The 27,011-nt window shown below is 44.4% G+C and overlaps 1 protein-coding gene across 1 annotated transcript in view; it reads right to left on the bottom strand.

The window, feature by feature from the left end:
• Window positions 1-11,214: 11,214 nt before the first annotated feature.
• The window catches only part of LOC128457320 (polypeptide N-acetylgalactosaminyltransferase 10-like), a 36,274-nt gene continuing 20,477 nt past the window's right edge, over window positions 11,215-27,011 (bottom strand). The window contains exons 5-12 of the mRNA XM_053441969.1: window positions 23,605-23,790; window positions 22,458-22,641; window positions 19,134-19,251; window positions 15,711-15,818; window positions 13,686-13,907; window positions 12,691-12,807; window positions 11,949-12,098; window positions 11,215-11,379 (exon numbers count right to left, since the gene is read on the bottom strand). Of these exons, the coding sequence (XP_053297944.1) occupies window positions 11,215-11,379; window positions 11,949-12,098; window positions 12,691-12,807; window positions 13,686-13,907; window positions 15,711-15,818; window positions 19,134-19,251; window positions 22,458-22,641; window positions 23,605-23,790 (1,250 nt within the window). The remainder of the gene's footprint in view (window positions 11,380-11,948; window positions 12,099-12,690; window positions 12,808-13,685; window positions 13,908-15,710; window positions 15,819-19,133; window positions 19,252-22,457; window positions 22,642-23,604; window positions 23,791-27,011) is intronic.

Genomic DNA, 27,011 nt, shown 5'->3' with positions numbered 1-27,011 from the left:
ATTATATATTATTATGATAATGTCCAAAGCCCTCGGATCAGTTTGCTTTAAGTTCGGCCGAGAGGAGCATCAGAAGTGTCAGAGGAGAAGCCAGAGGGTGAAGGAAGCCTCACGTTGTGTGTGTTCAATCATTGGTGAAAAGTTACACACACACACACACACACACACACACACACACACACGAAAAACCTAAGGACTCTTAGAAAAGGACCTCAAGTGTCTCTTGGCCAAATAATTCAGTAAGAGAGCACGAGAGCTGCTCAGAGGTTCTGAGGATGTGAGGTCGCCCAAAGTGAAGCCTCAAAAGAGAAGCTTCCAAAGCTCCTCAGATTCAGAAAGGATGGGAAAGAACATGCGTGGCTATGAGATCTCAAACAGTCACATAGTCAGAGCTTGAAACAACGGGGACAAAACCTCAGAGCTTTGCACAACTGATGATGTTTCCTGACAAGAACTTCACTGTGTGTTCATGAGAAAGACTCAAGAAATACACAAATACAAACAAGAATTTGATTTAAAAGACAAATGTCTTTTCCAACACACAGGTCACACGTGGAGGGCGATAGAAATGTGGTATACTGGTAAGTGTCAGAGCTGTGGTGCAGGTGGTCGACTGGGAGCAGATATGAAGTCTGACAGCAGCAGGAAGGAACCACCTGTGATTCCTCTCCCTCAGACACTCACTGGTGAAATCAGTCTGTCACTGAAGGAGCTGCTCTCTCATGTGATGGTGTCCTGCAGGAGGTGGGACTGGTTGTACATCAGAGAGTTCAGCTGTCATCCTCATCCTCCTCCTCTCCCTCACCACCTCCACTGGGTCGGGGGGGCTGAGCTGGTCTGAAGATAGAGATTCTGCTTCCAGGGTTTAGTCAGTATCGTCCTCTCCCTCCACTTGTCCTCCACTGGAGTCACCGAGGAACATTCATTAATCCACTGAACTAGAATGGAGCTCAGAGACGTGTTGCAAATAGTTTTCACTCGGTTTAGTAGAATCAATAGAATAATAAACATTCCTCAAGGACACGTCGAGATATAATTTATTAGCTTGTGCAAAAACCCATTTTCCTGCCTCAGACGCAAAAGGTTCAGAGAACAATCTCCCTCCAGATCGTTCCAGGTCACGTGACCTTAAAAAGCTCAAAGCAGCAACACAACAAACCTGCACATTATAACTACACTCTGCACGGTCTGCAGATTCATAAAGGCCTTCGACAAGTAACTTCATGCAAGTGTTTCTAAACAACGCCACAATTATTTTAACCAAGAAAAACCATCCATCAGGTGCAGCTCCAGCTCGTGGTTTCCTCCCAGCACCGACTAATGAATCAGGGCTGAGCTCGGCCGCTTGGTCCACTGCATTTGTCAAAACCAGTTAGACGTTTAGCAAATGAAGGTGTTTCCAGTTTGCATGCACACATTCATCCTCCTGCTCCGTCCTCACTGCAGCATGTGGGAGCTTGTTCTGGTGGGGTTTGAAAAACAACATCACGACAAACTGGGATTACACGTTCATGAGCATCTGAGTTAATAACATCTTCTAATACTGTGACACACAAGGACGCAGCTTCATGTCAATCCCTGTTATGACACAGTTTATCATCCTTCATCAGAATCAACCTTCATTCAGAACCAATAGATCTTTTCATTCGTCTCATCAGAATGAAAATAAAAACATGTTTGTAGCCTTCAACCACAAATCTGTGACGTGTGATCATACGTTGATGAAAACTACTGTTAGACAGATTTAAATTCAAACGTCCTTGTCTCTTCTCCTCTGAGGAGAGTTTGTGCGCTCGACACTTCATCAACACTCGGCCACAATCATCATTTTGCTGAAATGTTTTGACACAAACACATTTTCTAGGAGACGCTGGTGGACGTGTGACAAACTGCCTGAGACTATGAGAGCAGCATTAAAGCAACTCCCTGTTTTAATCTCATCACGGGGCTGGTGCCTTGCTCAAGTGCGTCGGAACAGAACCCACGCATCGACGGAATCAGGTTAGAGTCCCGATCCCTCGCTGGGCCGCGGAGTCCCGTCCTCCCCGAGCACGCTGACAGCCTCTGAAGTAAGAACCCATCTTAAATTCATGAGGACTACTGCTAATATTTAATATTTCAGAGACAGCTTGTGCTGCGAGCTGTTTGTGTGTTTGTAAACACAGAGAGAAACCTCGACGTGACAGATTATTAAAAAGCTGTCACGAGATGCATCTATTTCCCCCCCCCCCCTCGAGGACGACTGGGACACGGTGAGATGCACGACTGTCTTCACGACAATGGAAACAGGTTCTTTTCACAGGTTCTCCTGTTTGCTCCGGGGAAATTTATCCTCCATCAGTCGCAGTTTATCTCCGACCTCGATCTGGTGTCAGACCTTTACTGGGGCGGCTGGAGCAGGGGAAACTGCACCAAGTATTTCCTCTCACAATGTCATTTGGTGTAAATGCAGTAAGTGACATCATGGACCCCCCCCCCCCCCCCATGAGTGCTGTCAAGTGTCCGTCTGCAAAACGCTCCTTCAGCCAATTGGAGCTGACGTCAGTGCACGTGGAGACAAGTGGTCAGAAACCAGTTAATGTGGCATTTTAGAACCCAACCAGTTCCCACCAAATTAAAATGAAACATTCCCAGAAACCCGACGGGGCTCAGGGGCAGCACCCGAGGCGTCACTGTGCTTGTAATAACCGAATTAACATTTTATTAGAAGCAGCTAATTTCCAGTGAAGAAAATTACTCTGACAAGTTAAGATGGTTTCCAGGAGAGTGAACGGAGGCGAGGGAGGAGAATTAGAGAAGCTCTTCACTCGGGCACACTGAGAAGCTTCCTGAAGGTTACACTCTCCCTCCCTCTGTGTGGGTCTGTGTGTGTCTGTGTGTGTGTGTGTGGGTCTGTGTGTGTGCGTTCTTTTACGGTTTGATTTAATGTCTGCTATGAAATTCCTCCATGAAGGATTAATGAATGTTATGGGCTGGATGAAGCTGAACTAAGTAGGTCATGTTTACAGTATAAAGTCTGAGAGGACTCAAACACACCGCCAGCATGTGTTGGTAATGACTCCGGCTCGGCTTCGGCTACTTTTAAAAAACTCTGACCTACTTCTCCCAGTTCAAAGAGTTTCAGTCTCTCTCAGCTCCTGGTTTTACATTTATATACATTTTACCATATGGATGATAAAATCAGCCTCAGAGAGTTTTCACAGCTGAAGGGTCTGAAGCTTCAGCTCCATCTGATCTGTTAGTTCTGGTTTCACATCGTTATTTAGAGACGAAAGAATTTTGTGTGACATACGTACGTCCTGTTGCATCACCTACGTGGGCGGAGTCTACCTGTACTTGGCTCTGATTGGTTTGTAGACAGACGTGCGTCCAACATCGGCGGATTTGTCAGAAAATTATTGAACCAGTTTGTTTTATCACCATTGCAACATTGTTATGGTTTTACTATCAACACCATGCCGTGCCCCAAGTATTCTGAGTTTCAGTTTTGCCCATTGGTCCGAGGAACCTCTCACATCTGTTGGTTCAGACTAAACCCGAAAGTACGATGGTTTGATCCAAACAAACTAAATACAGGGGATGGGAAAGCGTCCTAAATTGGCTGATAAGGAAAGTGGGTCCCTCAGGAGTTGATGGAGACCAAAGCAGAGCTAAACTCAGATTCATCAGCTCGTTACACGACTACAAATGAGTGATGAAGCTTCTCGGTGTGAATTCAAGCAGCTTGAAGTTGAGCAGCTCCAGCAGAGCAGAGAGGAACGACCTCACTGAAGCCCTCAGCTGTCCAGGAACACAACCAGCCAGAGGGATCAACACTCTGGATGTTCACAGAATCCTGCCTGCAGGGTCGTGTCAGGGTCAACCTGTCGTTTAAAACCTATCCCAACATGTTAATTAGAGCCATTTTCAGTTATTAATTATAATGTGTTTGAGTGAAAAAGAGATAATAAGGATTTAGAGTACAGTATCCGACCGTTCTCTACAACAAAGACACAATATTCATCACAAGAAAATCATCTTCAGACCAATTATCGATCATTATTTACTAAATTAAAAGTCTCTCTCTCTCTCTCTCTCTCTCTCCCCATGAGACCCATCCAGGGACGTGTCCAGAGGGAGGGTGTGTGTTCGAGAGAAGCTTTTATTTACACACTGGTTTTCCCTCGTGGAGATTTCCCTTGGATCCGCGCCCAGACGCTGAGTTCCTCTGGAAGCCCTCGGCTCACAGGCGGCGGCTGTGAATAGGTTTGTGCATAAAGTATTAAATGTGTTTTTTTATTCCTGCGGCTGCGTTTAGTTTAAGGAGAAAACAATACAGCGAAGCCGTTACGGCAGATGAATCGGTCACTTCATCGCTGCCAGAACTCATTTGGAAACGCAGGCTGTGATTGTTTCCTCTCACGATTCCTCCCGCTCAGCAGTAAGCTTTGCTATATGTGGCTTTTATAGACTATATCGCTTTTTCAATCTGATGCTGCTAGCTGAACGTTTTATATATATAGATATAAATATAAATCTGTGGTCGCAGGAAGATGAATCTGGTGAATCCATGACCTTGTAATAAAAGTGACACTTTGGTTCATGACGAGGTTTTAGTAAAAGCAGAGGCCATGTATCTCCGGAGGCGGATCCAGGAAATTGTTTTCACTATATTTAACATTGTGAGACGTCAAGTTCAGCTACAAGAGGGGGGGGGGGCAAACAACACAGAAACATGGGGTTGACACACACAGGGAAGCTCAACATGAGGACAGACAAACTGCAGAAGACAAAGAGAAACACAGAGACTTCTAATCACAAGGAGGAGGATTCAACACAGGTGGAGACAGGAAGAGACACACAAGGAAAGAAGCTTAAAAATAAAACAAGATACAAAGAACTCAGAATGCAAACAATCAAGAAAGAAACGATTTTGAAGGACAAAAAAAAGGAAAGAGAACAATTTGCTGCCATTTTGTACCGATGTCCAATAACTGTAATAAATCTGCTGCTTAAAAAGCAAAGACATCAACTTTCCTCCCACGGTCGTGGAAAAGAAAGAGCATTAATATTTTGCCTCTTTCTATCAACACTGATTTATTTAGCGACATGTTGCTAACAGCATTAACATGCCAAGTCAATGGAGATCATTGAAAGGCACCGAGGGACGTGTAGGAGGCAGATGAGTAAATCAAACCGCTCCATCACACAGATTCCTCCTGGAGCTCAGTGAGCGTCACAGGGTGAAGATACACAACACGTGAAGACGCTGGATTCTTCAGTTTCCATCGTTCCATCACAGAAACCCCCCGAGAGCGTCCTCGATAAATGACTCAAGTTGAGGATCGAGCACCACGCTGCACGATGAGACTTTAAACGAGATGAAATGGAATTAAAGTGATCGGCCATCTCGGGGGTGCGGGGGGGAAGCGTTTCCTTTTCAGCTCTCTGGCTTTCGAGTGAACGTTTCTGTGAGATCTCAGAAACCCAGCATCCGTCTCAGCTCCGCCCCTTCTTATACAAACCTGTCACTTAGAGGAAGAATGGGTTTCTCTCTGCAGATCGGAACTGAGAGGAGCAGATATCACTTCACTGAAGAGTCAGAGCCTCAGTTTCCTCTCCATGAAAACCGTTTAGTCAAGTCAAATGTGTTGAGGGGAATAAATCAATTGTTTGAATTTGTCCAAAAGATAAAAAACCACATATCTGAACCTTCTCCCATTGTAGAAAAGTGATGCCAGAATATTCTGGATAGGAGTTCTGCCATCTTTGGGTCAAAAAACAAAATTAAAACCTAACTTATTTGTTGTTTTGGACATGTATGTTGACTATTAGGATGGACCATGTCCTATTTGCTAACATGGAGGAGGCAGGATTTAAAGCCATTCGGGGGCTATTAAGTTGATTTGGCTTCACTTTTGGGTATGATGATTCATACAGTTAAATATAATTACATATTTTCAGTGTGTTTCTGTTTAACTTTGGATAAAAATAAATAAATGTGAATACACGTCACTGTTTTCCTGTAGTTGTGTTACTGTACAGATCTTTATGGAGACACAACAACAACACAACTGTTTCACTGCTGCTACGCTCGTATTCTTTGTGATCGCTCAGGTTTCACTGCAGGTAGATTTCCACGCCGTAGTGAAAGATGCAGAAGAAGAAGCCCGGAGGCTGCAGTACACAAACCTGGATTACAGCAATGAAAAATGCTAAAGCACCAGTTTGCTCCTCGTTATGAAACAGAGTGTGATTTCTGTGTTTGTGGCTTTCAGGAGAAACTTGGCTCCGGTGGACGAGCAGCTGCTGGACCTGAGCCGAGAGCAGCATGAACACAATCTACTGTACGAGTCCGTCCATGGACACAAGTGACAGCAGCATGTGTGTGTGTGTGAGTGTGTGTGTGTATGTGTGTGTGTCGCCAGGAAACGAGTGAGAAAGCCACTCTGTTGTTTCTCCTGCAGCTCCAGTTGGGATTCACTCGGGCTGAGTGGGTTTATGTAAATATGACATCAGGTGGAACAACGTGACGCAGCCTCAGACAAACTGAATAAATGATGAAGTCACATCCACAGGCAGGAGGACGATGGTAACACATGTGCAGAGGGAAGCTGTTGTGATGAAGCAGAGACAATGAGTCTGAATAGCTGTAGTTTGGTGGGTATGACTGATGATATGAATTCTTTCCTTCTGGATCTATAGTTTCTTTCTTTACGAGCAGCTTGAGGAAGGTAATCGACAAACGCTCGGATTTGGACGGACAAAATAAAATAGCTGAGCTCCAACAGCAGCTGGAGTTAAAGGATTTGACCCGAATGCGTCCCCCAGGTCCCTGGTGACCCGAGCCTGCCGCGGTTTCCCATTAGAGTGTGGCAGCAGCGCCGTGTGGAGCAGCAAAGCCCTGTGGAGAAGAAGGTTAGCTGTAATTATTCAGCTGACGGGTTCTGAGCGGAGCAGGACTGTCACACCTCTCCTGGCTCCCGGGTCTGAGCCAATCAGGGGCCTCGAGGAGGGGCCGGGTGTCAGTCACGCTGCGTCTCCTCGGAGGAGAGAAACTTTCATTTTCATTCGAGGACTCTAATCTCTGACTAATGCTTTTCTTTCTTTGCTTAGCACTCATGCTAAAAGGCGGCTTTTCATTCTGAGCTATTTCTGAAAACATGTTTTGCAGAAATGAAGGAAAAATGTTTAATTTTTTTAGTCGACGCTCGATTCAGTAAGCATTTATTCTTTGTTACAGGTCTTGGTTCTGTCTGATCTGCATATCACACATCTTCAAAACCACTGGGAGCATTTTGCAATGTCAAACTGTGATGGAAAACGAAGCTGGAGGTTTTAACAATGGAATTGAAATGACAGCAGGTCGCTGCCCCTGAAGTGGTCGAGGTTTCAAACGTCTTTTCAAATGTCTCTCACCGTGAAGAAGAATGAAAATAACAGATTCAGTCAAACCAATTTTAATAAAACTTGAATTAGTTTTGTGGAAATTCCTCGTTGTCGTGGTTCAGAGATCATTAAAGAACCCGTAGCTTTTCAGATTTATACAGAAACACAACAACGCTTCCCATCGATGTTGATCCTCAGTCCTTCATAAAGTGAGTCCCTGATATTTCTTCACTTTCATATCTGCTAAACACAAGTAGAAGCCATGATGAGATTTTAATCCCAGTCCAGGCTGGAGGCAGAATGAAAATACAGGAGGTGGCTCTCGTGTTCAAAGACGTGATTTTTCCATCAAAGCAAAGCAAGACAGGAAACTGCAGAAAGAGCAGCAGGAAGATTTATTAAAAAGTAATTAAAGTTTGAGGTGAATTCTCTTGTTTGCTGTTGAAACCTTGAGTTCGTCCTTTTGTTTTCTCAAGTTCTGTTCGTCTCGGTTCGACCATGAAAACTGTTTGTTGCTTTAGGTTTTTTATAAACTAGATAAACTCAGATGATTCTCTGACGATAGATAGTTTCACTCAAACCTTGACATTTCCCTCATGGAGGTGGAATCGACCATTTAGGCCTAAACTAGAGCTAAACTACAGATAAAAACTACGATCACTCACAAGTCACACAAACAAGATGAATTATCTTGTTGCAACAGATCCAGATCTTTGATATTCTAGCCAGGAGGTCAGGAGGTCAGTTTTCAACGTGCTGGATGATGCAGAAATGGGCGGCTGTAGAAACACAAGCCACATTGACCCACATTGACCTCAGGGCCCAATCGTTCAGCTGCCACCACACAACTTACAGGTCTTAAAGGATTTGGTGCTAACGTCGTGGTTCCAGATCCCACAGGACACATTCAGAAGTCTCACTTTGAAACTTCATGCTCAGCAAAGGAGAACAATATATCATTCAGATATTGGCTGGGGGGGTGTTTTTCTGATATGCTTCACTGAGGATGTTATTTATGCTGCTGTGGTGTTTAAGCTCATTTTTCATGTTTGAGATTTCACACTAATACGAAGTTGCAGTGACTGGATCTGAGTTTTATGAGACGTCGATACTCCTGCCCCCCCGACTGCATGCAGAAAGTCGAGGGCAAGTTATGCAGTGTTTTGTTTGTTTGACCTTGGAGGCTTTGGACGGCCGCTAACATCCCCAGCCTCATCCTGGGGTATTGGATTTGACTCTGGGTTTGATGACTCACTCTGTCAATAAAAAAGTGGAAGAGGTAAATGAAGCCCGGGCCCCGGCAGCCTCCTTTGAGAGGACGCGTTAGCTTGCTGTGCAGGTTCCGTCTGCAGCCGCGGCCCAGATGATGAGTTTGTGTGACCTCGGCTTTATCACTTTTCCAATAAGATGTCTGAGCTCATATATGGAAGGTGAGTCAAGGACCCGAGCGGTCAAACCCTGCTGGAGTGGGATCAGTGTGGCCGAGGCAGAGCCTGTATGATGAAAACCTCAAGGTTGGTTTCATTATCATGTAAATAGAGAGTTGACATCATCCTTCACCTCTGCTGACGCTGTTTTCATCTGCTGCAAATGTTCATACTCAGTTATTTCATCGTGTTTTTTTCCACCTTTATAGGATCAGTTCCTAAACTGAATGATTCAACTGATTTTTGTGTAGCACGATAGGGCTGGTTCGGCAAGTGGACCCAGGATTCAGAGTTTAAACAAACAGTGTCCTTTTAATGGCCAACAGGAAAAACAACAAACAAACGGGAATCTCAAAAAGTAAAAAAACTGAAAAAACAAAAGGCGGAAAACACTGGAAGCTCAGGAGAAGAGGAGAAGAAGCAGGTGAAGCGAGCACAGGAGATGAAATATAAAGACAGGACAGGAGATTAAAGCAGGCAGTAAGACAGGGCATAACGACAAACACAGGAGATCACGACAAACATTACGACAACAAACCGACAAGGGGAAGCACAGACACTTATATACACACAGGGAAGGGAGGGGCAATTGAACACAGCTGGGGCACATGAGGACTGGTGCAGGTAATCACAAAGACAGGAAGTGAAGAAAGAAAACACACTGGGAGTAGAAACTACAAAATAAAACAGGAAACAGAACACAAGGAGTGGGCAAACACGAAAAACACAGACACAACTCATAAACAACATAAACACAGGGATGATCATGAAACACGAGGAGGAAATAATTAAACAGAAAACACTTTTATAAAGAGGCGGAAAATAAAACATTTTAATAAATTATGGATCTTGATAAATAAATAATTCTGGATCAGATAAATCTGGATCTAGTGAATTTAAATGTGGTTTCACAAAGGAGACTTATTGTCAAAATGTTGTGCTGATCTGGAAAATAATCTGTATTTTCTTAATCAAAATAATAATTTTTTAGGGAGTTTCTTCTATTCAGTTAATGTTCAACAACTCATGTTCCTGTCAACTGTGTCAGATAATGAGATTTCTGCTTTTAATGTGAGCAGTTTGTAGAAGATATGAATGTAGATTCTATATGTATCTGATCTTAAAACATTTATATGCATTATGGTGATGATGTGCCCTTGTTGTTTATTTAATGTAAGTTATGAATACGGACCTCAGGCCTCTAAGGAATCCACATCATTATTTTGTGTGAACAGCATCAATTTGTTTTTTATAAAATGTCAAAAAAGAAGAAAACATCATCGGCACTGAAGTCATTTTGTTGCTTTATTAGACAGTAGAAAAATACTTTCACTTTCAAAACGAGTCTGTACAAGATTGTTCCTCTGTAATAAAAAGACAAACTGCACAGGAATATGTATTTAGCTCCTCGGTTTCCACAGAGTCACGTGTTTCCAGAAGTCTTCTGAGGCCACGAGTGAAAACACGGAGCGGTGATAATCCCTCTGTTCAATGTTCAAGGCAACAATAGAGAAAAAAGGCAAAAGACGATATCATCCATTAAATCCAGCAGAGTCTGTGTCCAGCAGATTCAAAACCAGCAGTGAAAGAAAGGAGCGTCTCTGCAGAGGTTTGTAAATCCCAGTGTTCCCACAGGACAGCTCAGGATCCACTGGTTCTCCCGTCCTGCACAACAACACAACAGTTACTTCTACAGGAACTTCAGATGGGAACACAATGAGTTTCTTTCTCTTACCTCCTCCTCCCCCCACCACCACAGGCTCCTGCTGTATTATTGGATTGTGGATGTGTGTGGTCCGAGCTCCGAGCCGGAGTCTGGATCACTGCTCCTCCACAGGGAACGTTTCTAAAGCAGCTTCTTTTCATTTCTTCTGTTCTCATCCTGACACCAGGGAACAAGGAGGAATCGTTCAGACAGTTTGATCTCAGGACAGTTTCACTTCTATGTGTTTAAAAGGCTTTTCTCTCAACTGGTTGATGAATATGTTCCCATAATAAACTAATCTGTCTGTGTCTATTGGTTCATACTGAAGAAGTAAACGTCAAAAATGTGTATAATAAAAAGGGAGGTGCAGGTGGGACAGATTTAATACTTTTAGACAATGATGGATATTGTATTTAAGAAGGTGAAAATATCTGGATTTTGCAATCTGTCCAATAGTTGTTGGAATTATCACCTTATTGTTAATAATGGTCTCATCCTGAAGAACTCAACAACTCCAACATCCAGTGATTCTCTAGGATCCAGTTCAGGGCTGGAATCTCCACCGGTCCTGAGTGAACAAACCGTTTCCCTCCACGTCTACAGAGCGACGCCGGGTGAGAGCCGCTCTACGTGGTGTCACTCACCTGGTCAAAGCAGCTCTCTGCTCCCGGATCCTTTTCTTTGGAAGAGGCTTCCTCTCAGCGCCCGGTTCCCTCAGTTGGCGTCCTGGTTGAAGCGCTCCAGCACCGTGGCGTTGGTTCTCTCGAACAGCCACTGCTGACTCGGCGAGGACGAGTCGCACGAGCTCATGAAGACGCGCCGCTCGTTGGGGCTGCTGTCGATGCAGCTGTTACTGACGGGGTGATACAGACTCTTGTCCTGGAGGAAACACACAAATACACAAATACACAAAAACATCATGAGTAACGTGAAGTAACCGTTTGATTTGAGATTCATTTCCTTCCCAACTTGATTTGAGATAATATTTATGTAACTGCTTCGAACATTTGCTCAGATTAAACTCTTATTTTTGTTCTGTTCTGAATCATTTTTAATTAAAATCAGGATTAGTATTAATAATTAGTCTTCGTCCAAGAAAAATCTTTGTCAGACTCAATTGTTCGCAGAATTTGTGTGGGAGGTCAGGAAATCTGCTGGGAACCAGTTTCCAAAGTCCATTTTCACAAAAACTAAAAATTCTAATTAAATATGTGTCATGAGTTGTGCTGAGGTGTGGAATTATAAATGAATTAATTGGTTTTCTGTTTCCCAGCTTTGACCTTTAGAAGTTTCCTTCACACTATATAATAATTGTACAAAGGGCAAATTTGAAAATGTCTTTAAATCCCGGAAAAAAGAAGAAGAAACTTCATTGTTCGGTTATAAAATGGTTCGACCTTCAAAAGCAACATAAAATCGAATGTGCGAGTCCGATTCCCGTGTGGTACCTTCCTGTAGCGCCACAGCTGGTTGCCCTTCATGCCGTGGCAGTCGTACAGGGTGACCGGGCTGTTGTGGGACACGGCGTCGAAGCAGACCTTCCTGGTGTGGATGGGGTCGCCCACCCGGATGTCCTCCCTCCAGCCGAAGGTCAACACCTGGAGGGAGAGACATCGGGAAACAGGTTTCCACGCAATCAGCTGCAATCAGTGGGATTTGAAATACTGATGCTAGCTTGTTAGCTTAGCATGCTTAGCTTCAAGCTATCTGCTCATGTCCACGAGGCTGAAACGTGTCTGGAAACGAGACGTGTTTCAAGCTTTGGATTCCAAGTACCTCTGAAACTATGGGGGGGGGGGGGGGTTCAATATTGGTTTTAGAAATTAGACTAAAAGGAAAAAAAGCCAAATGTGAGAGCATCATTAAAAGAATTTAACTGGATTCATCATCTTCGGGGTCATAAATATCTGTTGCACATTTTATGGTGATAAAAGTAATATTTATTGAAATATTTCCCCCTGAGCCAAAGTGGTGGATCAACTGTTTGCCAGTCGAATTAAACCACTGAGCCGACTGAACCACTTTGGCTCCCGATGATCAGCCCGATGCTGCGCGGCCGAACCAATGAGCATCAAACTGTCAACATGCTCGTGTGGTGGTCCTGTCATGTTCGGTATCTTCAGTGTGGAGCTGCAGCCGGGCCACGTGAGCAGGAAGCCGTGTCCCTGTGAGTGACCTCTGAACTCTGACCTGTCCGTGACTCCAGCCCACTTCCCCTCGACTCTTCACGCAGCTCTCCAGGCGGATGGGGCTCCCCGACACAAAGTGCTTGATCTCCATGCACATGTCGCTGCCCACGTTTCGGATCTGGAGACAACACACACGTGGAGACACATGGAGTCAATAGGACAGATCCATATCTGGTCCATCAAAGCCTAGATAACAGGACCTGCTGATTTGAAATTAATATTATAAAAGTAATTTTTTCTTTCCATCATGACCTCCAGCCCTGTGTGGTCATAGTCTGGTGCTCACAGGAGGAGCCGGGAAATTGTGTCTGACTGGAGAAATATTTCATCTTGTCTGTCGGAGCCGCTGAGAGTTTCTCTTATCACGATCTCCAGCTGGACCCCCCCCCCCCCCCTTATCACCTTGAGGCAATAAGTCCCAAAACCCCCGAATATGTATGTTAGCACTTCTGGTTCTCTCCTCTCAAAGTCAGGTTGTTGGTTAGATGCTCACAGAAAACACATTTTCATATTTCTTATATTGGTTAAATGACATAAAATAGATCTGTATATTATTAAGCTTTTATTTGTCTTTAAAAATGAGACTTTCAATGTCATCACGGTGAATATTAATTATTTGCTATTCTGCCTTTGCCGCCTTGTTGTGGTACTTTTACTTCTGGAAACTACGTGAACCTTCAGAAAAGTTTCTACAAGCTGCTGAACAAACTGCTTTTCATACATGAGCTGAAACTACATTACAACTTTGCTTTGGGACAAGTTTTTCTTTTTATTAATTTGTTTTTCCTCTTAACTTTGGTGTCTAATGTTTTTCTTTCTATCTTAACTAAAGAGAAAGTAGAGGATCCCGATTAGTCGTGAGAAAACATTAAATAATTGTTTCAGTGGTTGTTCAGTTGAGTGGGAGCTTGTTATCTTTTTATCAGTTAACTTCATTCTCCCATTAACCAATCAGGATCAAACCACATATATCTCAGATCTAGGATGTGCCCTCACCTCCCCCCAGGCAGCAGCAGGGGGCTCCACCGGCGGGTAGTGCTTGGGCAGGTCCCACGCCACCTCGCTCATGAACCACTTGAAGTTCTTGCAGTTCAGCCGGTTCCTCAGCTCTTTCTGTGCCGTCATGTCTCCGGCCGACAGGTGGCGGTACTCGGGCCGGCGCTGGTACACATATTCTGCGTATTCGTCCATCCACACCTCGGCCACGCGCTTCAGGTTCTGAATCAAAACAAGATCCAACAAGTGGATCGATTACTTTGCAAGAACCAGGTTGTTTAAGTAGACGTATGGTTCCTCGGTGTCTGTGGCTTTTAGTTCTGGACTCTGACTCAGAATGATGCAACATGAGATGATCCCATCGCTGGAAAATGTTCAAAACTTCAATGACAAAGAGAAACTTTGGAAAGTGATAGAAAGAAAAATCTGTTCAAAGACCTAAGAGTTCACTTTCAGTAAATATGTGTCTGTATCTGCAGCGTCGGGCTGATCCAGTGAGATCAGCATTCCTCTGAAGTCCAGTTTAAATATTGTTGGTGGGAATAAAACAGCAGAACAAAGGCCAGAGCCCTTCAGATGCATACTGAGTCAAACCGAGCCAAGTTCCAGGCTGCGGCACGGCAGAGGCATACATAATAAATGGTGCTCGGCCTCGCCCCTGATGATTTCGCACTTTTACACAATTTCCCTTTTCTGTGCAGGTACTTTGAAGAACACAAGGAACAAAGAAACTTCAGGTCAATCTGCTCAGTGGCTCCTGTGAAAGCTTGACTCTGCAAACGGCTGCTGGTCTTTTGTGGGCCGACGCCGAGCAGAATGTAAAGTGCTCTTCAACATGGAGGAGAAGGAGGAGAGCTCTGCATGAAGGAGCTGGAGGACAAACCCACTGCTGCTTTCTGTCAGTGACCAGCTCCCACTGTAGAGTGATGTGCATGTATGTGCATGTTACATGTTTGCATGTTACATGTTTGCATGTATGTGCTCGTGTTTGTTTGTGAATCTGAGCTTCATCTGAGGATTCATTAATTCCATTTTACACCGATTTTAATTATGTTTGGTGAAGTTCAGAGACAGATGTTGTTTTGACAGGTTGTGTGTGTTTGTGTTTGTGTGTTTGTGTGTTTGTGTGTGTGTGTTTGCATGGGAAATCATCTCCTGAGCTGAAATATATTTGGTTTCATATATTTCAGTCCTGCTGAAAGTAAATTTTCTGTTGTTTTTACACAAAAGTTAATTTAAAAACTGAAAAGAACAATGTTGATGAGCTGTCATAATTTCTAAAAGAGTTGAATCTGATTCAGCTCAATTTCTTCTTTGTTTGATCGTAACAATTAATGAGGTTTAAGAAATGAGAACAAAACAAAGAGATGGAGTCAATGTGAGAATAGAGCAACTTTCAGATCTTCAAAACAGCAGCCTCGATGGATTTAATAATATCAACATGAACCAGTTTGTTACATAAATATAAAGTAAAGGACTAAATTGTAATATGTCCCTCATGAGGTGTTTTTGCAGTAGATGAAAGTAATGATCCATTTCATTTGCTCAGTTGGCATCACACCCTGTTCACGTGTCAGTGTTTTGACTTTTTAACCAGTTTAACTCACAACACACTTTTAACAACTCAATGGTTTGAAACCAGATGAAGGATTTTAGTCGATGGATCTGAAGTTATCCGAGAAACAAGCTGAGAAGACGTTTGGCGGCAGCTCGGCCCCTCAGAGACGTCCTGTGTGTTGAACAGCTGGAGAAACACTGATCTTCAACATGAAGCTGCTTTATTCTGGGTCTTTATTGAATTTAATCATATTAGTTTTGTAGAGGAGGAGAATTCAGCTTCTATTAAAAATCTCCTGGACCAACACTGATGGCAGGAAACCACAAATCGAGCAGTTCAGTCATTTAACATCAACTAATGCCGACTGTCTTCTGCAAGTGATATTCACATAATCCATCTGCAGTGTGACCCTCATTGGAGAATCCCTCAGTGTTCTGCTGTACTGTGTTTTATCATGAGAGGATTACCTTTGCCAGGCTGATCCCTCCAGGGACCTTGTAGGGGACGTACTTCCTATAGATGTGTCCCACCCTGGAGCAGGGGATGTCCTCCATCCGTCCACCACACATCCACACCTGCAGGGACAGAGAGGGAGAGGGAGAGAAACCACTTTCATCAGCCGGATCATCTGTCTTTTCCACCGTGAGACCCAGAGACACAGAGCTGCTGAGAGGTGAGGGAAGAGGATGATGAGGGAGATGAGCAGGAGACGGACGGCTCAAGAGAAAGAGACATGAAGTGCAGCGGCTCTAACAGGCTTATAAATCCCATGAGGCTCAGAGGAGTGAAGGCCGAGGAAGAGGAAATATAAAGATGAGATGTGCAGGAGGAAGAGGAGGAGGAGGAGGAGGAGGAGGAGGAGGAGCAGGAGGAGGAGATGTCAAAGCCAGATTATGATATGATGGTGACTTGACTTCCCCTCAGGGTCAAATAAGAGAAAGAACGAGTCGCTGGGTTGAGTCACTGGTGCAGTTTTTGCAAAAGCTTTCCAGGAAAACACGGCACACAGTCTGAATTTCCTCTTTTATTTCCACAATGAGGTTTCAATAGGTTCTAAGCGTTCTAATGTTCTCATCTCAAGTTAAAACAAACCTTCCTTTTCAGCAATTCTGCCCATTTCCTCTGCCTTCGCTCGTCTATCTACCACAACACAGACATCCAGCCGGAGCTCCTCATTTTAATCCTCCGACTATAATGAAAACCAGAGTGATGATTCTTCTGCTCGGCTGGCAGTGTTGGAAGTAAACCTTGAGACAGAGAGGGGAGACAATGAGGAGGAGGAAGGAGAAAGAACGACTTAGAGAGGGAGGGCGAGTAAACTGAAAGAAGGGGGTTTTGTTTTGGAGACAATAGCAAAATGAAAGAGGGGGAAATGAAAAGCTGGATTTAAACATGACAACAAATGAGGGAGGTAGAGAGTGAGAGACGCTGCAGCCAATCTGCTGCTGCCGACCAGAGGCCTCGAATATGCAGATGAGATTTACTGGATGCTGTTTGAAGGTTGGAGGCAAGTTGAAGCTGAGGGGAGATTCAGCTCGAGGGCAGAAATATAATGGATCGTGAATTATGCACGTTCTACATATTACCTCATTGAGTTTCACACAGAGTTCAAGGGTGTAAAGGGAGCGGTCGACCGCTTGTCCATGACCCTGACCCCTGATGCAATTACAGAGAATGTAAAATACCCCGGGAAGGAATCATTTCCCCAAAGAACCATAAACTACGGTGGCTGAGAGAAGTTTCCATCACCACTGAGGAGAAGCAGACTTCACTAACTTCACAGAGCATTGAATTAAAGCAGGTGCATCACTTCTCTGGTCAACTGAATATTAAATTAATATAACTTTTGGTGAAAAACAGAATAACCTGTAAGAAGAGCTTCAGTAAATTGTTTGGACGAACTATTTACCTTCAGTAAAAACACTTCAAATTAAAAAACCAGAGCAGCTGATCCAACCTTTGTTTCTCATTCCACTTTTATTTAGAACCTTCTCTCTCGCCCGGGTGGAGCTGGTTCACTGCTGCAGAGCATCATGGGAGTAATTTCAAGCCCCAGCTCACAAGGAGCTTCTCCTCCGTGACGAGTTGACCATCATCGTCCCTGCAGCTCGGCCTCAGCCTCTCAGGTCTGATTCACCTTCTACCAGCAACACACCGACTCACATGACACCAGGAGGAGGAGGAGGAGGAGGAGGAGGAGGAGGAGGAGGAGGAGGAGGCGACACAGCTCACAGGGAGAAACTTCACAACACAACACAACACAACACCACACTCCAGCTGACGAATCAATAAAACATATCGCTGCCAGACAAAATCCAGAATTGAATAAAGTGCAACGAAAACTTGAGAATAAATAAAACATTAACACACACACACACACAGACACACACACACACACACGGGTCAGGATTCAGTGCGCTGGTCATGTGTTTGTTTCAGCTGCATGAATATTAACGACTCAAAGCAAAGGCTGCCAACAACAACACGTCGAGAACATGACTTTAATACTGACAGGGTCACTTCTGCCTCCAGATACAAACCGACCCCGCGCTCTTCTAAACAGCCGATGGTTTATTTGTGTCGATGCTTCGTGATTCGACGACAACGCAGAAAGTTCAGCAAGAAATTCAGCATCTTGAACCATGAAGTTGGTTTTCTGAGGCAGGGAGAGGTGGTGTGATGGAAACAAGAAGCAGAGGGAGCGAGGGCAACATGATCGTGGAAATGGTGACAACACATCGGCCCCGTTAGAGAAGCCAAATCACCTGGATTGCCCCCTAGTGGCCGGCTGCAGTACAGCTCATAAACCCGTCCTCATCCGTGTCGGTGGACGGGACAAGAGACAAACTAATCAGTTCTAAAAGTGTTAAGCAGAGACGCAGCGTCCATCTTTAAACCATCCATCCTTCTCTGTAATGTATGCATTTAGAAAAGGTTCCTTCTCCCGACTCCTTCCCAGTTAGCTCCCACTCTGAATAACTTAATGTCTGGCTGCATCCAGAGGTTTAATTATTCCTGCAGAGCCGCTCTGTCTCTGAGAGAATGAGGGAAGCTCCAACCTGCCGGAGTTAAATAAATAAAGGAGCAACAGTCGGTTTTATGGCGTCATCTGTGCGTCAGCTCATATCCCCCCCACCCCCTTTCCTCTGGAGGCTGTAGGTTGTGACACTATCTCTCTGTGTGAGCTGGAACCACTCGGTGTTCCCACAGCCGCGTCACCGGGACGGAGCTTCAGATTAACCGAGCGGCTGAAAGCAGTGATTGTGTTTCACATGCGAGCGGGGGGGGGGGCTGGCTGTCTGTGGGAGCAGCAGTTTGGTTGTTAGGATTAGAATGAGAGCCGGTTAATCTTCTCACCTCAGGAGACTGGCTGTCTGCGCGCTATCAGCTAATGGGGATCTTAATAAAAAGGAACCAAATTGAATATCTGAGGGCGTAAAGCAGACGTGTGGAGGCACAGCCAGACATGAGCTGATGGCAAAGTTTAATGGTTTGATAATCTCGGCCAAAATAATAACCTCGCTTTGGGGATATTATCTCAATAAGTACTTAAATAAAATGAAAAGCTTGAAAACTGCATTAAAACATAAGAGCTGTTCACAGCAGGCTCGACCCAGAGGTCACGACCGAGGTCAAGGTTCCTTCCTTCGTTTCACACCGACAGCTTTAAATGTGAGAAACTCGCCTCTTTCACACGGATTCAAACAACACTCAAGTGCATATTGACACTTTAAACTCCAGGGTTAAGGACGAGGTGAACTTCTGCCTCACAGAATACAGTGGTGTAGCTTTAGATGCTTCTGATGCATGAATTATGTTCCCAGATTTCACAATGAAATCTAAGGAAATGGATAAACTGGATAAAATAAAGAGAAATCAAGTATTTGTACCTTGAAGGAGATCTCGTACTGTTCTCCTCCCCAGATCTCCAGACCCGTGTCGTATCCTCCGAGCTCCCAGAACCACTTCCTGTCCACAGAGAAGAGTCCACCGGCCATCACTGGAGACCTGCAGGACGCACATGGTCACAGTTCTAATTAATATTCTATTTTCTTTTCTTTTCTTTTCCATTCAACACATAAAGAAAGAAGATGAAATACTTTTTTCACGTTCTCTCTTCACAAATAACGGCAGCAAACTAAATAATAATCTTTCATCTCATCACTTTATGAGACTGAAAAGGAAAAAGAGAAATCATCAGATTCATTATCAAGTGAAACGTTTGCAGCAGCTTCTTTTTATTAGAGACGGAGACAATTGCCGACTTCAAGGATATTGCTTGTAGCAAAAAATTTGAAAAGAAAACTGGTTAATCCTTAAAATGTATTTTGCAGGAGGAGGAACAAGAGATGTTTTAATAAAAATAGTTATTTACATATATTTATTTAAGAGAGAGAGGATTAAAGCTGAGGCTTCTGTCATTGTAACTCTCTTACTGGATAAATTGTTGTTCAATATTGTTGTTGTTTTTATATTGTTGTTTTTAAATTGTTGTTTGTATATTGTTGTTTGTACAGTCCACCAACCACACCAAGGCAATTTCCTGTATGTGCAAATATACATGGCAATAAAAAGAATTCTGATTCTGATTCTGATTGTATCTTTAACATCTAAAGGAAACAGGATTATGTGACTGAGAATCATCTTTGCTTCGAAGGAGTCAAAGTAAAACTGAATTAAAAAGTTGTAAATAATGTTCTATATGTGCATCACAAGCTGAAAAATATAAGTTACGATTCAGGTGATTTAGAGAAAAGAAACAAAACTGGAAACTAGAGTTTTTACTTCGTAGCCGACAGAAAAAACTCCAGAACCTCTGACTCAGAGGTTTGAAGTGGCCCTGAGTAACGTCAGGAGATTACCCAGAGTTCAGTGCATGTCTGAAAGCTGCTGATAACATGCAAACCGCCACCCAGTCCCTTTCCATTCAAATCAATCTTCCCCTGATTGCACACACTCATAAATAACAGTCCACTGAAAATGCCATCGTCATCAACATCCGTGAAGTGTTTCATGGAAAATCTGTGTAAATGTCAAAATTTAAATGATGTTAAATAAAATCCAACTGAATCTGCACCTTTGTCCAGATCCCTGAGTCCAAATGTTCTTTGTTTGAATCTGTCTGGGGGTGAAAACATAACCTCCTCTCTGGAGCTAACAAGCAGGTGAACTGAGAGGCGTCTGTGTTCCTGTGTTCTTCTCTGTCTCCACCTGCAGCAGCAGAACACAGCTGCCGTCCTCTGAGCAGAACACTGCAGCAGCAATCAGCCTCCACAGATCTCACAGGTCTGCTGTGACCGGCTCGTTCACAGCTGCAAACCTGAGGCAGAGAAAGAGGAGCAGCTCCTGCAAACTTCATCAACTGGTTCCCATCTTCATCCCAGACTCTCTACACCACAGGACTTTGAGACTTTCACCCAGTTAACGTTACGCTAGTCTGCACAGTCCATCAGAAACTAGTGGCATCTGAGACAATCCTTCTGTTCTGACTGATTGAGAGCCCCCCCCCCCCCCCCCCCCCCCCGCCCCCCCCCCCACACCTCAGGCCAAAGACAGCAATCACAGCAACAACAATCCAGAAACAACAGAGGATGATGCATCTGTCCGAGAGGCAGCGAGCTCCCTTCAAAGAGACAAAGCTCCCATTAGAACCTGTAAGAGCCGTGCTCCTCTTCATCTGTGCTCCTCTTCATCTGTGCTCCTCTTCATCACATCCACACACTCGCAGGTACAGCAGGTTGTCATGGTTACGGGCTCTCATCAGGTAGCAGTGGGCGGCCGGCGGCCAGCAGGAAGTCGGCCTCACCACAGTCGACCAGGAGGAGGATCAATTACCGGGAACCAGGGCAGCGGCTGTTTGTGTCAGCAGTGAGAATCACTCGGGGCTTCACAGCCTCGTGAGCACTGAGCACAGAGAGTCCAGTGGAGATGAGGGACAGGCTCCTGCAGCTTCAGTCTCTCTCCACCAAGGGGGAAAGGATGGGATGAGATGAGCAGTGATCACAAGAGACTCTGCTTCTCGCTCTGTTTTTGATTTAATTTATTTCAACAAATCTCTATCGCTTTGTTTTTAAGGATCATGGATGTACAGGATGTTTAATAAAATAAAAACATGGGCTTGAATCCCCCCTCAGGCTTTTCAGATGTCGGGGAATAAACCTGATGTTTAAATCCCAAAGCTGCTGACACGGGTTGAATTGATTTTTAATTTATGGACCTGGATCTGAGCAGGTTGCACAAGTCTCCTCGAACAATTCCCCCAAACAACAAGACAATGTTGTGTGTCTGCACGTTGTTCAGTCCGTTTAGTGACACACGTTGTTATTCCCTCCTGACTGGAACACAGATGTGTGTCTGTTTCCTGCTGGGTTTGTTTTCCCTGCACAGGAGCAGCAGCTGCAGTCTCGTGTCCCTGTTTCCACCACAGAGCTGGAGCCCAACACACAGAGGAAGTAAAACCTTCTGTTTACTCAACTGCTCGATGCTCACAAGCTGAGAGGCTTTTACTCTGAAGTGTTTTACTTTGCTTTCAGTAAAAAAAAACCTTTACTCTATAAAAACACTGATTGATTGCGGAGACGTGAATTTCATTACCGCCGAGACGCAGGGAGGCAAAGATGAAGCTGTGTGAATTTCAGTTTGTGTTGTGTTGCAGTAACACAACTCTGTGTGCAGCCTTAATTACCTTCAGAAATTACACTGCTTTCTGTTGAGCACGGAGGAAATCACATTTTAACTGGATTTTTAACACAGATGTGTCTTTCTCACCTCAGATGGAAGTAACAGCCGACTCGTCATCATCAGACCGACTGACTGACGAAGCACAGACCAACACACAAGGTGACCTGAGATCAGATGCTACAGTTTAACATGGATTCATACAAGTCGTGTCCGTCCTGATGCCTTCAAGCTCTCCTACACAACAGACAACAAAACCTTCTGTCTCCAACTTACAACACAAGTTTGCCTTCGTGCTCGATGGAAGCTGAGGGCAACAATTCCTAATTTAGCGACACAACGTGATGCAGCCTGTGCGTGGATTAGCGACAGGAAGTAGCATCACTTCAGTCAAAGGTCATCCTGACCTGACGTGTGTTGCTTTCCCAAACAGAATCAACTGGGCAGAGTGGGAAATTAAGCTAAATCAAACCCTGCAGGAGAACCATGGAACTGCAGACACACCATCTCAAACCAGAGAAGTTGTCTCTACTCACTCGAAGGGTTCACTGGGCTCGTCCCTCTGCAGCTCGGGGGGGATGGGGATGCGTTTGTAGTACATCTCCCAGTCGAAGGCTCCTCGCATGGCGTCGCCCGCCTGCGTGTCGTAGCCGAAGTTGTCGTGGTCGATGACATCGATCATCGGACACACGATGGTCTTCCTGTTCTGGGCGATTCGGTCTGAGAGACGGAAGAGGAGGGAGCATGGTTGGAGATTCATCCGGTACAGAAAGGGTTAAATATTGAATCAACATATCCAGCAGTAAAGGATCAGGACGATAGATTGTGTGTGTTTGTGTGTGTGTGTGTGTGTTTGTGTGTGTTGCCCTTTTCCCACTGAGCCCTCAGTGCATGTCAGACACACATCGACCTCTGCTCAAATAATTATCAGGAAACTTTAAATAAATATGGACTGTCTGGTTGATTTGTTATAGCAGAAGTTCTTCTAGTTCAGAAAGCTGATTTTTAGTAACAGTTGCATAGAGCTGCTTCAATATTAATTAATTGCTTATGGTGGTTCTCCATCTATGACACACCATACGTTTATTTGACAGAACAAATTCAGAATATCCACTGGAGGTCATTTAAGTGTGTGAGTGTTTTCTCCTCTTCAGATTTAAATTGGAAATCACAGTTTATTATAAACACGAGTGCAGCACATCAAACAAGATGGTAAAAAACAAGTCCATATCGACTCCATTATGAATATTAAGGTGCAGCAGCAGCAGGAGAGCGACACGTGTTCATACACAGACGTGTTCAGTGTAAACAGCTCCACATTAAGGTCACATGGGTCATAAGGCTCGTTGTGTAATAACTCCGTGCAGGATGGAGTCGTGCTGAGGAACCGCTCCACACCAGTCCTTAATGGGAAAATGGGAAATTGGAACGTGGGACTGGTGGTGAGCAGGTCCAGCTGTAAAAGAAGCACTCAGACTCCCAGCAGGTGTGTGTGTGTGTGTGTGTGTGATAGAGAGGGAGATCATATATTTCTATATGTGAGCCATTAGTTGTGTATTTGAGCAGCATCTTTGTGCATCTGTGCTTTGGTCTAGGTCCGTCTTTGAGTGCGTGTGTGTGGGTGTGTGTGTGTGTGTGGGGTGCATGAGTATGTGTGTGTGTGTGTGTGTGTGTGTGTCCTACCCAGCAGCGGTGGCAGCCAGTTGACATTAGCTTCGCAGTGAGAGTCCAGGAATGTGATGACTTCTCCTTTAGCGGCCGCGGCCCCCAACAGGCGGGTCCTGATAAGCCCCTCCCTCTTCTTCGTCCGCAGGATCTGAACCTTGGGCACCCGGGACATGTACTCCTCCAGCGGGGCCTTCAGGTGCTCTGCTCAGAGGTCAGGGAAGACGGAGGCAGACGATGAGATCATGGGTTGTGTAAAATTAGTTTTGTAGATTGTGTCATTTTTCCTCGAGCTGCTGTTTTCTGTTTATCTCATCGTGAGACACATAATATCTTCTTCCTCTTGTATTTGCAATATTTTGTATACTTTTATGATTTGTTGTAGTATTTATTGTTTGTTAATTTGTACACAATTAACACCAGGTTCACATTCCTAGTATGTTAACACACATGAGAAAGTTGATTCAGATTCTGGGACTGTTGACAACAAAACAAGAAACTGTCTATGTTGCTTTTTCCTTAGTATAAAGAGCCACACTGGTTTGTCTGCCTCTCACATTCAGATTTCAGTTTGTGGGTTTGTGGAGTTTAGGTTGTGTTATTAATATTTAAAAACTAAATCTGTAAAAGGAGCTTTTTTCACCTTTGTACAAACATGAAGTTTTTCCAGTGAATGTAATTCGTTGCAGCATCGACAGACGAACAGTTCACTTTATTTTCTTGACTCTGTCCAGTTGCATTCACAGTGTAGAGTTTACGCTGCTCTGGGATCAGCTGGTGAACTGCAGACAACCCAGTGTTTCTAGCTTCTTGCCCAGTTGCATGCTGGGAGCTGGGACAGACTCCAGCTGCCTGCTACCTGACACATGCTCAGCAGTTTTGAAAATTGCGTGAAGGGCAAAAGTTCTCTCAGCCTCTGAATCAGGAAACAAAGACAAATGTCCTCAAAAGACAGAATTAATAAAAGTTAACGTGGAAGTTTAAACAGTTTAAACTGAGGAGGACGATGAGCAGGAGCTGAAAACAACAACCATCTCATCCTGCTGCAGGACGAGTAAACAAAAGCTCCACAGCTCATGTGAACCTGAAGCTCAGTTGGATCTATTGTCAGGTGGATGCACTTCACTCTGTCAGACCACCATGAGCCCTGTGCCCGTGAGACTCCATCACTGATATCTGTGTGAGGAGTTCAGAGACCATTTGTCACAGGAGCAGGTCGGTTCAACGTCTCCCTGAACAGATGAGACCTCTGACTGTTTGATTGTTTGTTTGTTTGTTTGTTTGTTTGTTTGTCTGCAGGATTGAAGGATGTGACACGGGGCAGGAAAGGGAAGGATTCTGATTCTCTCTCTCAGCCGCAGACCTCTCCTCCACCTGATCCCTCGAGCTGCGTGTGAGTGATGCACGTTACAGCCGTCTCTCTCTTTTCTTTTATCTCTGGCCGTCTTCTTCATCACTTCATCAAATACTAATCTCTCCCTCGCTGCTCTCCCAGCGAGCTCACAGGTTTGATCTCTTGGATCTTGAAGGTCGGCCATATATTTGTTCTGCTGTGGTGTTTATTGTGTTTGGTGTTGGCCCGACCTCCACGCTGTAAAGGGTGACATTGCAACAAGGGCGTGGGGGGGGCTCTGCGAGGTCAGCATCAAGCTGTGAGGAAACGGCGAGCTGTCCTTCTCGTCCGCCACCGCGATAAATCAACTCATTAACATGTGAGCGCTACGAGGCTCGTTCTACACGAAGCAGATCTCAGATCATCCTGCTGATGACGGGCGGCGAGGCTAAATTAATCAACGAGCATTTCCCCCCCCCCCCTGCGTGGAGAGAACCTGTGTGGGGGTGAAGCAAGGCAGAGAGAGATCAGAGTGCTTCATTATGATTGGTCCATTTTACGCTGAATAAATGTGAATACAGCTCACACTGTTTACCAGAAAGCAAGGAGGCAATTAATCATGCTAATGAGCGCGGGCTGATGTCGGCAAACACATTAGTCTTTATTAGAATGTGAAGCCGAGGACACCGGGGGGGGGGCTGGATGTTGGGGTCGTTTCGCAGCGTGGAGCCGAAGAATGAACGAGTCAGACACCAGGCTGGTGATGGAGGTCCAGGCCAGTGGTCCACCAGAGACTCCACCTGGTCCCGGCTGCACCGACCATCGCTCGCCGTCTGGTGCTCTCCGGTTCTCTCCGATGGACCGAGAGCAACCGGCACCTCTTTCATGTGCTCGTGGGGGGGGGGGGGGGCTCAAACACGAGTTAGCGGTTAGCAGATGAAAGGCTCGGCGGCCGGCCTCAGGGTCCTGTCAAAGTGTCTGTGCACATTTAGAACACCATTGATACAAATGTACATGTGTTACACTGGTCTCACTTGGAGGAGTAGGGATCTGCACCTGAGAGTGTGAAGGAAGCTGGAACCCCCCCCCCCCCCCCCCCCCTCCATCATGGTACAGTTGCATTGACTTGTAATATATCAACATTAACACAAACGATTGAGCTCAATGAAGTCGTCTCTGAAAGGAAACCATGTGTGTGTCTGCAGAATTAATTCAAGTAGTAAATCACAAACCCTTAATAATCCAAATGGAACCAGAGTGGAAAAATGAAGGATAATGGTTTTTAGGATCAGGCTGATGTGAATATGATAGTAGAAATATTTGGTTATAATCCTGGACGGTTCATCTTTGTGGTTATAAAAGATCGAGCAACAGATTTTCTTTGGAGCAGAGTCTTATTATTTTTATATTAAATGTGTTAAAGCTAAAATGCTGAAATAAATCAATCCAAAAATGATGAGTTTTTACAAAACTAAAAATGGATCCAGTCTAATATTGGATTCTTCCGTCGTATCCCTTCATGAAATATCATGGAAATCAGTTCAGTAGTTTTATCATGATTCTGCAATAACTATATCAGACAGAGAGAAAAGTCAATAAAACCACAGCCTCCTCTGTGGAGCTATAATTCAAACTCAAATATTAATTTTCACACTCAAAAGGTCCAAAGCTCCAAAAGCAAATTAAAGTTTGTAGTAATTGGACCTTCGAGGCTAAATGATATTTTTCCAAATATTGAGTCCTTGATGTAATTTGGACTTTTAGACGCTGGAGTAAAACCTGCCTTCATTTTTTTAACTATGATTCAACACAAAAATTAATATTCCAATCCCGCTGGAGTAAAACCTGCCTTCATTTTTTTAACTATGATTCAACACAAAAATTAATATTCCAATCCTCTAAATAAACAAATCTGCATCATTCAATGCTTCAATCCATGTCATTTAGAAAAGAGCTCCTGGTAAAAGTGTGGTTCCTGCATTACATCAACACAAATACACAATAAAATGTGAACACACACAATTTCTCCCCAAACACCAGCAGCGAATCAACCGTGAGTCATTTCATAAAACTCAATTAGCTGTGAGACAGA

This window comes from Pleuronectes platessa, chromosome 15, assembly GCF_947347685.1.
Source record: "Pleuronectes platessa chromosome 15, fPlePla1.1, whole genome shotgun sequence".
Classification (NCBI taxonomy): domain Eukaryota; kingdom Metazoa; phylum Chordata; class Actinopteri; order Pleuronectiformes; family Pleuronectidae; genus Pleuronectes; species Pleuronectes platessa.
The sequence above is the reverse complement of the archived record's forward strand: the minus strand, read 5'-3'. Positions and strand labels throughout refer to the sequence as shown.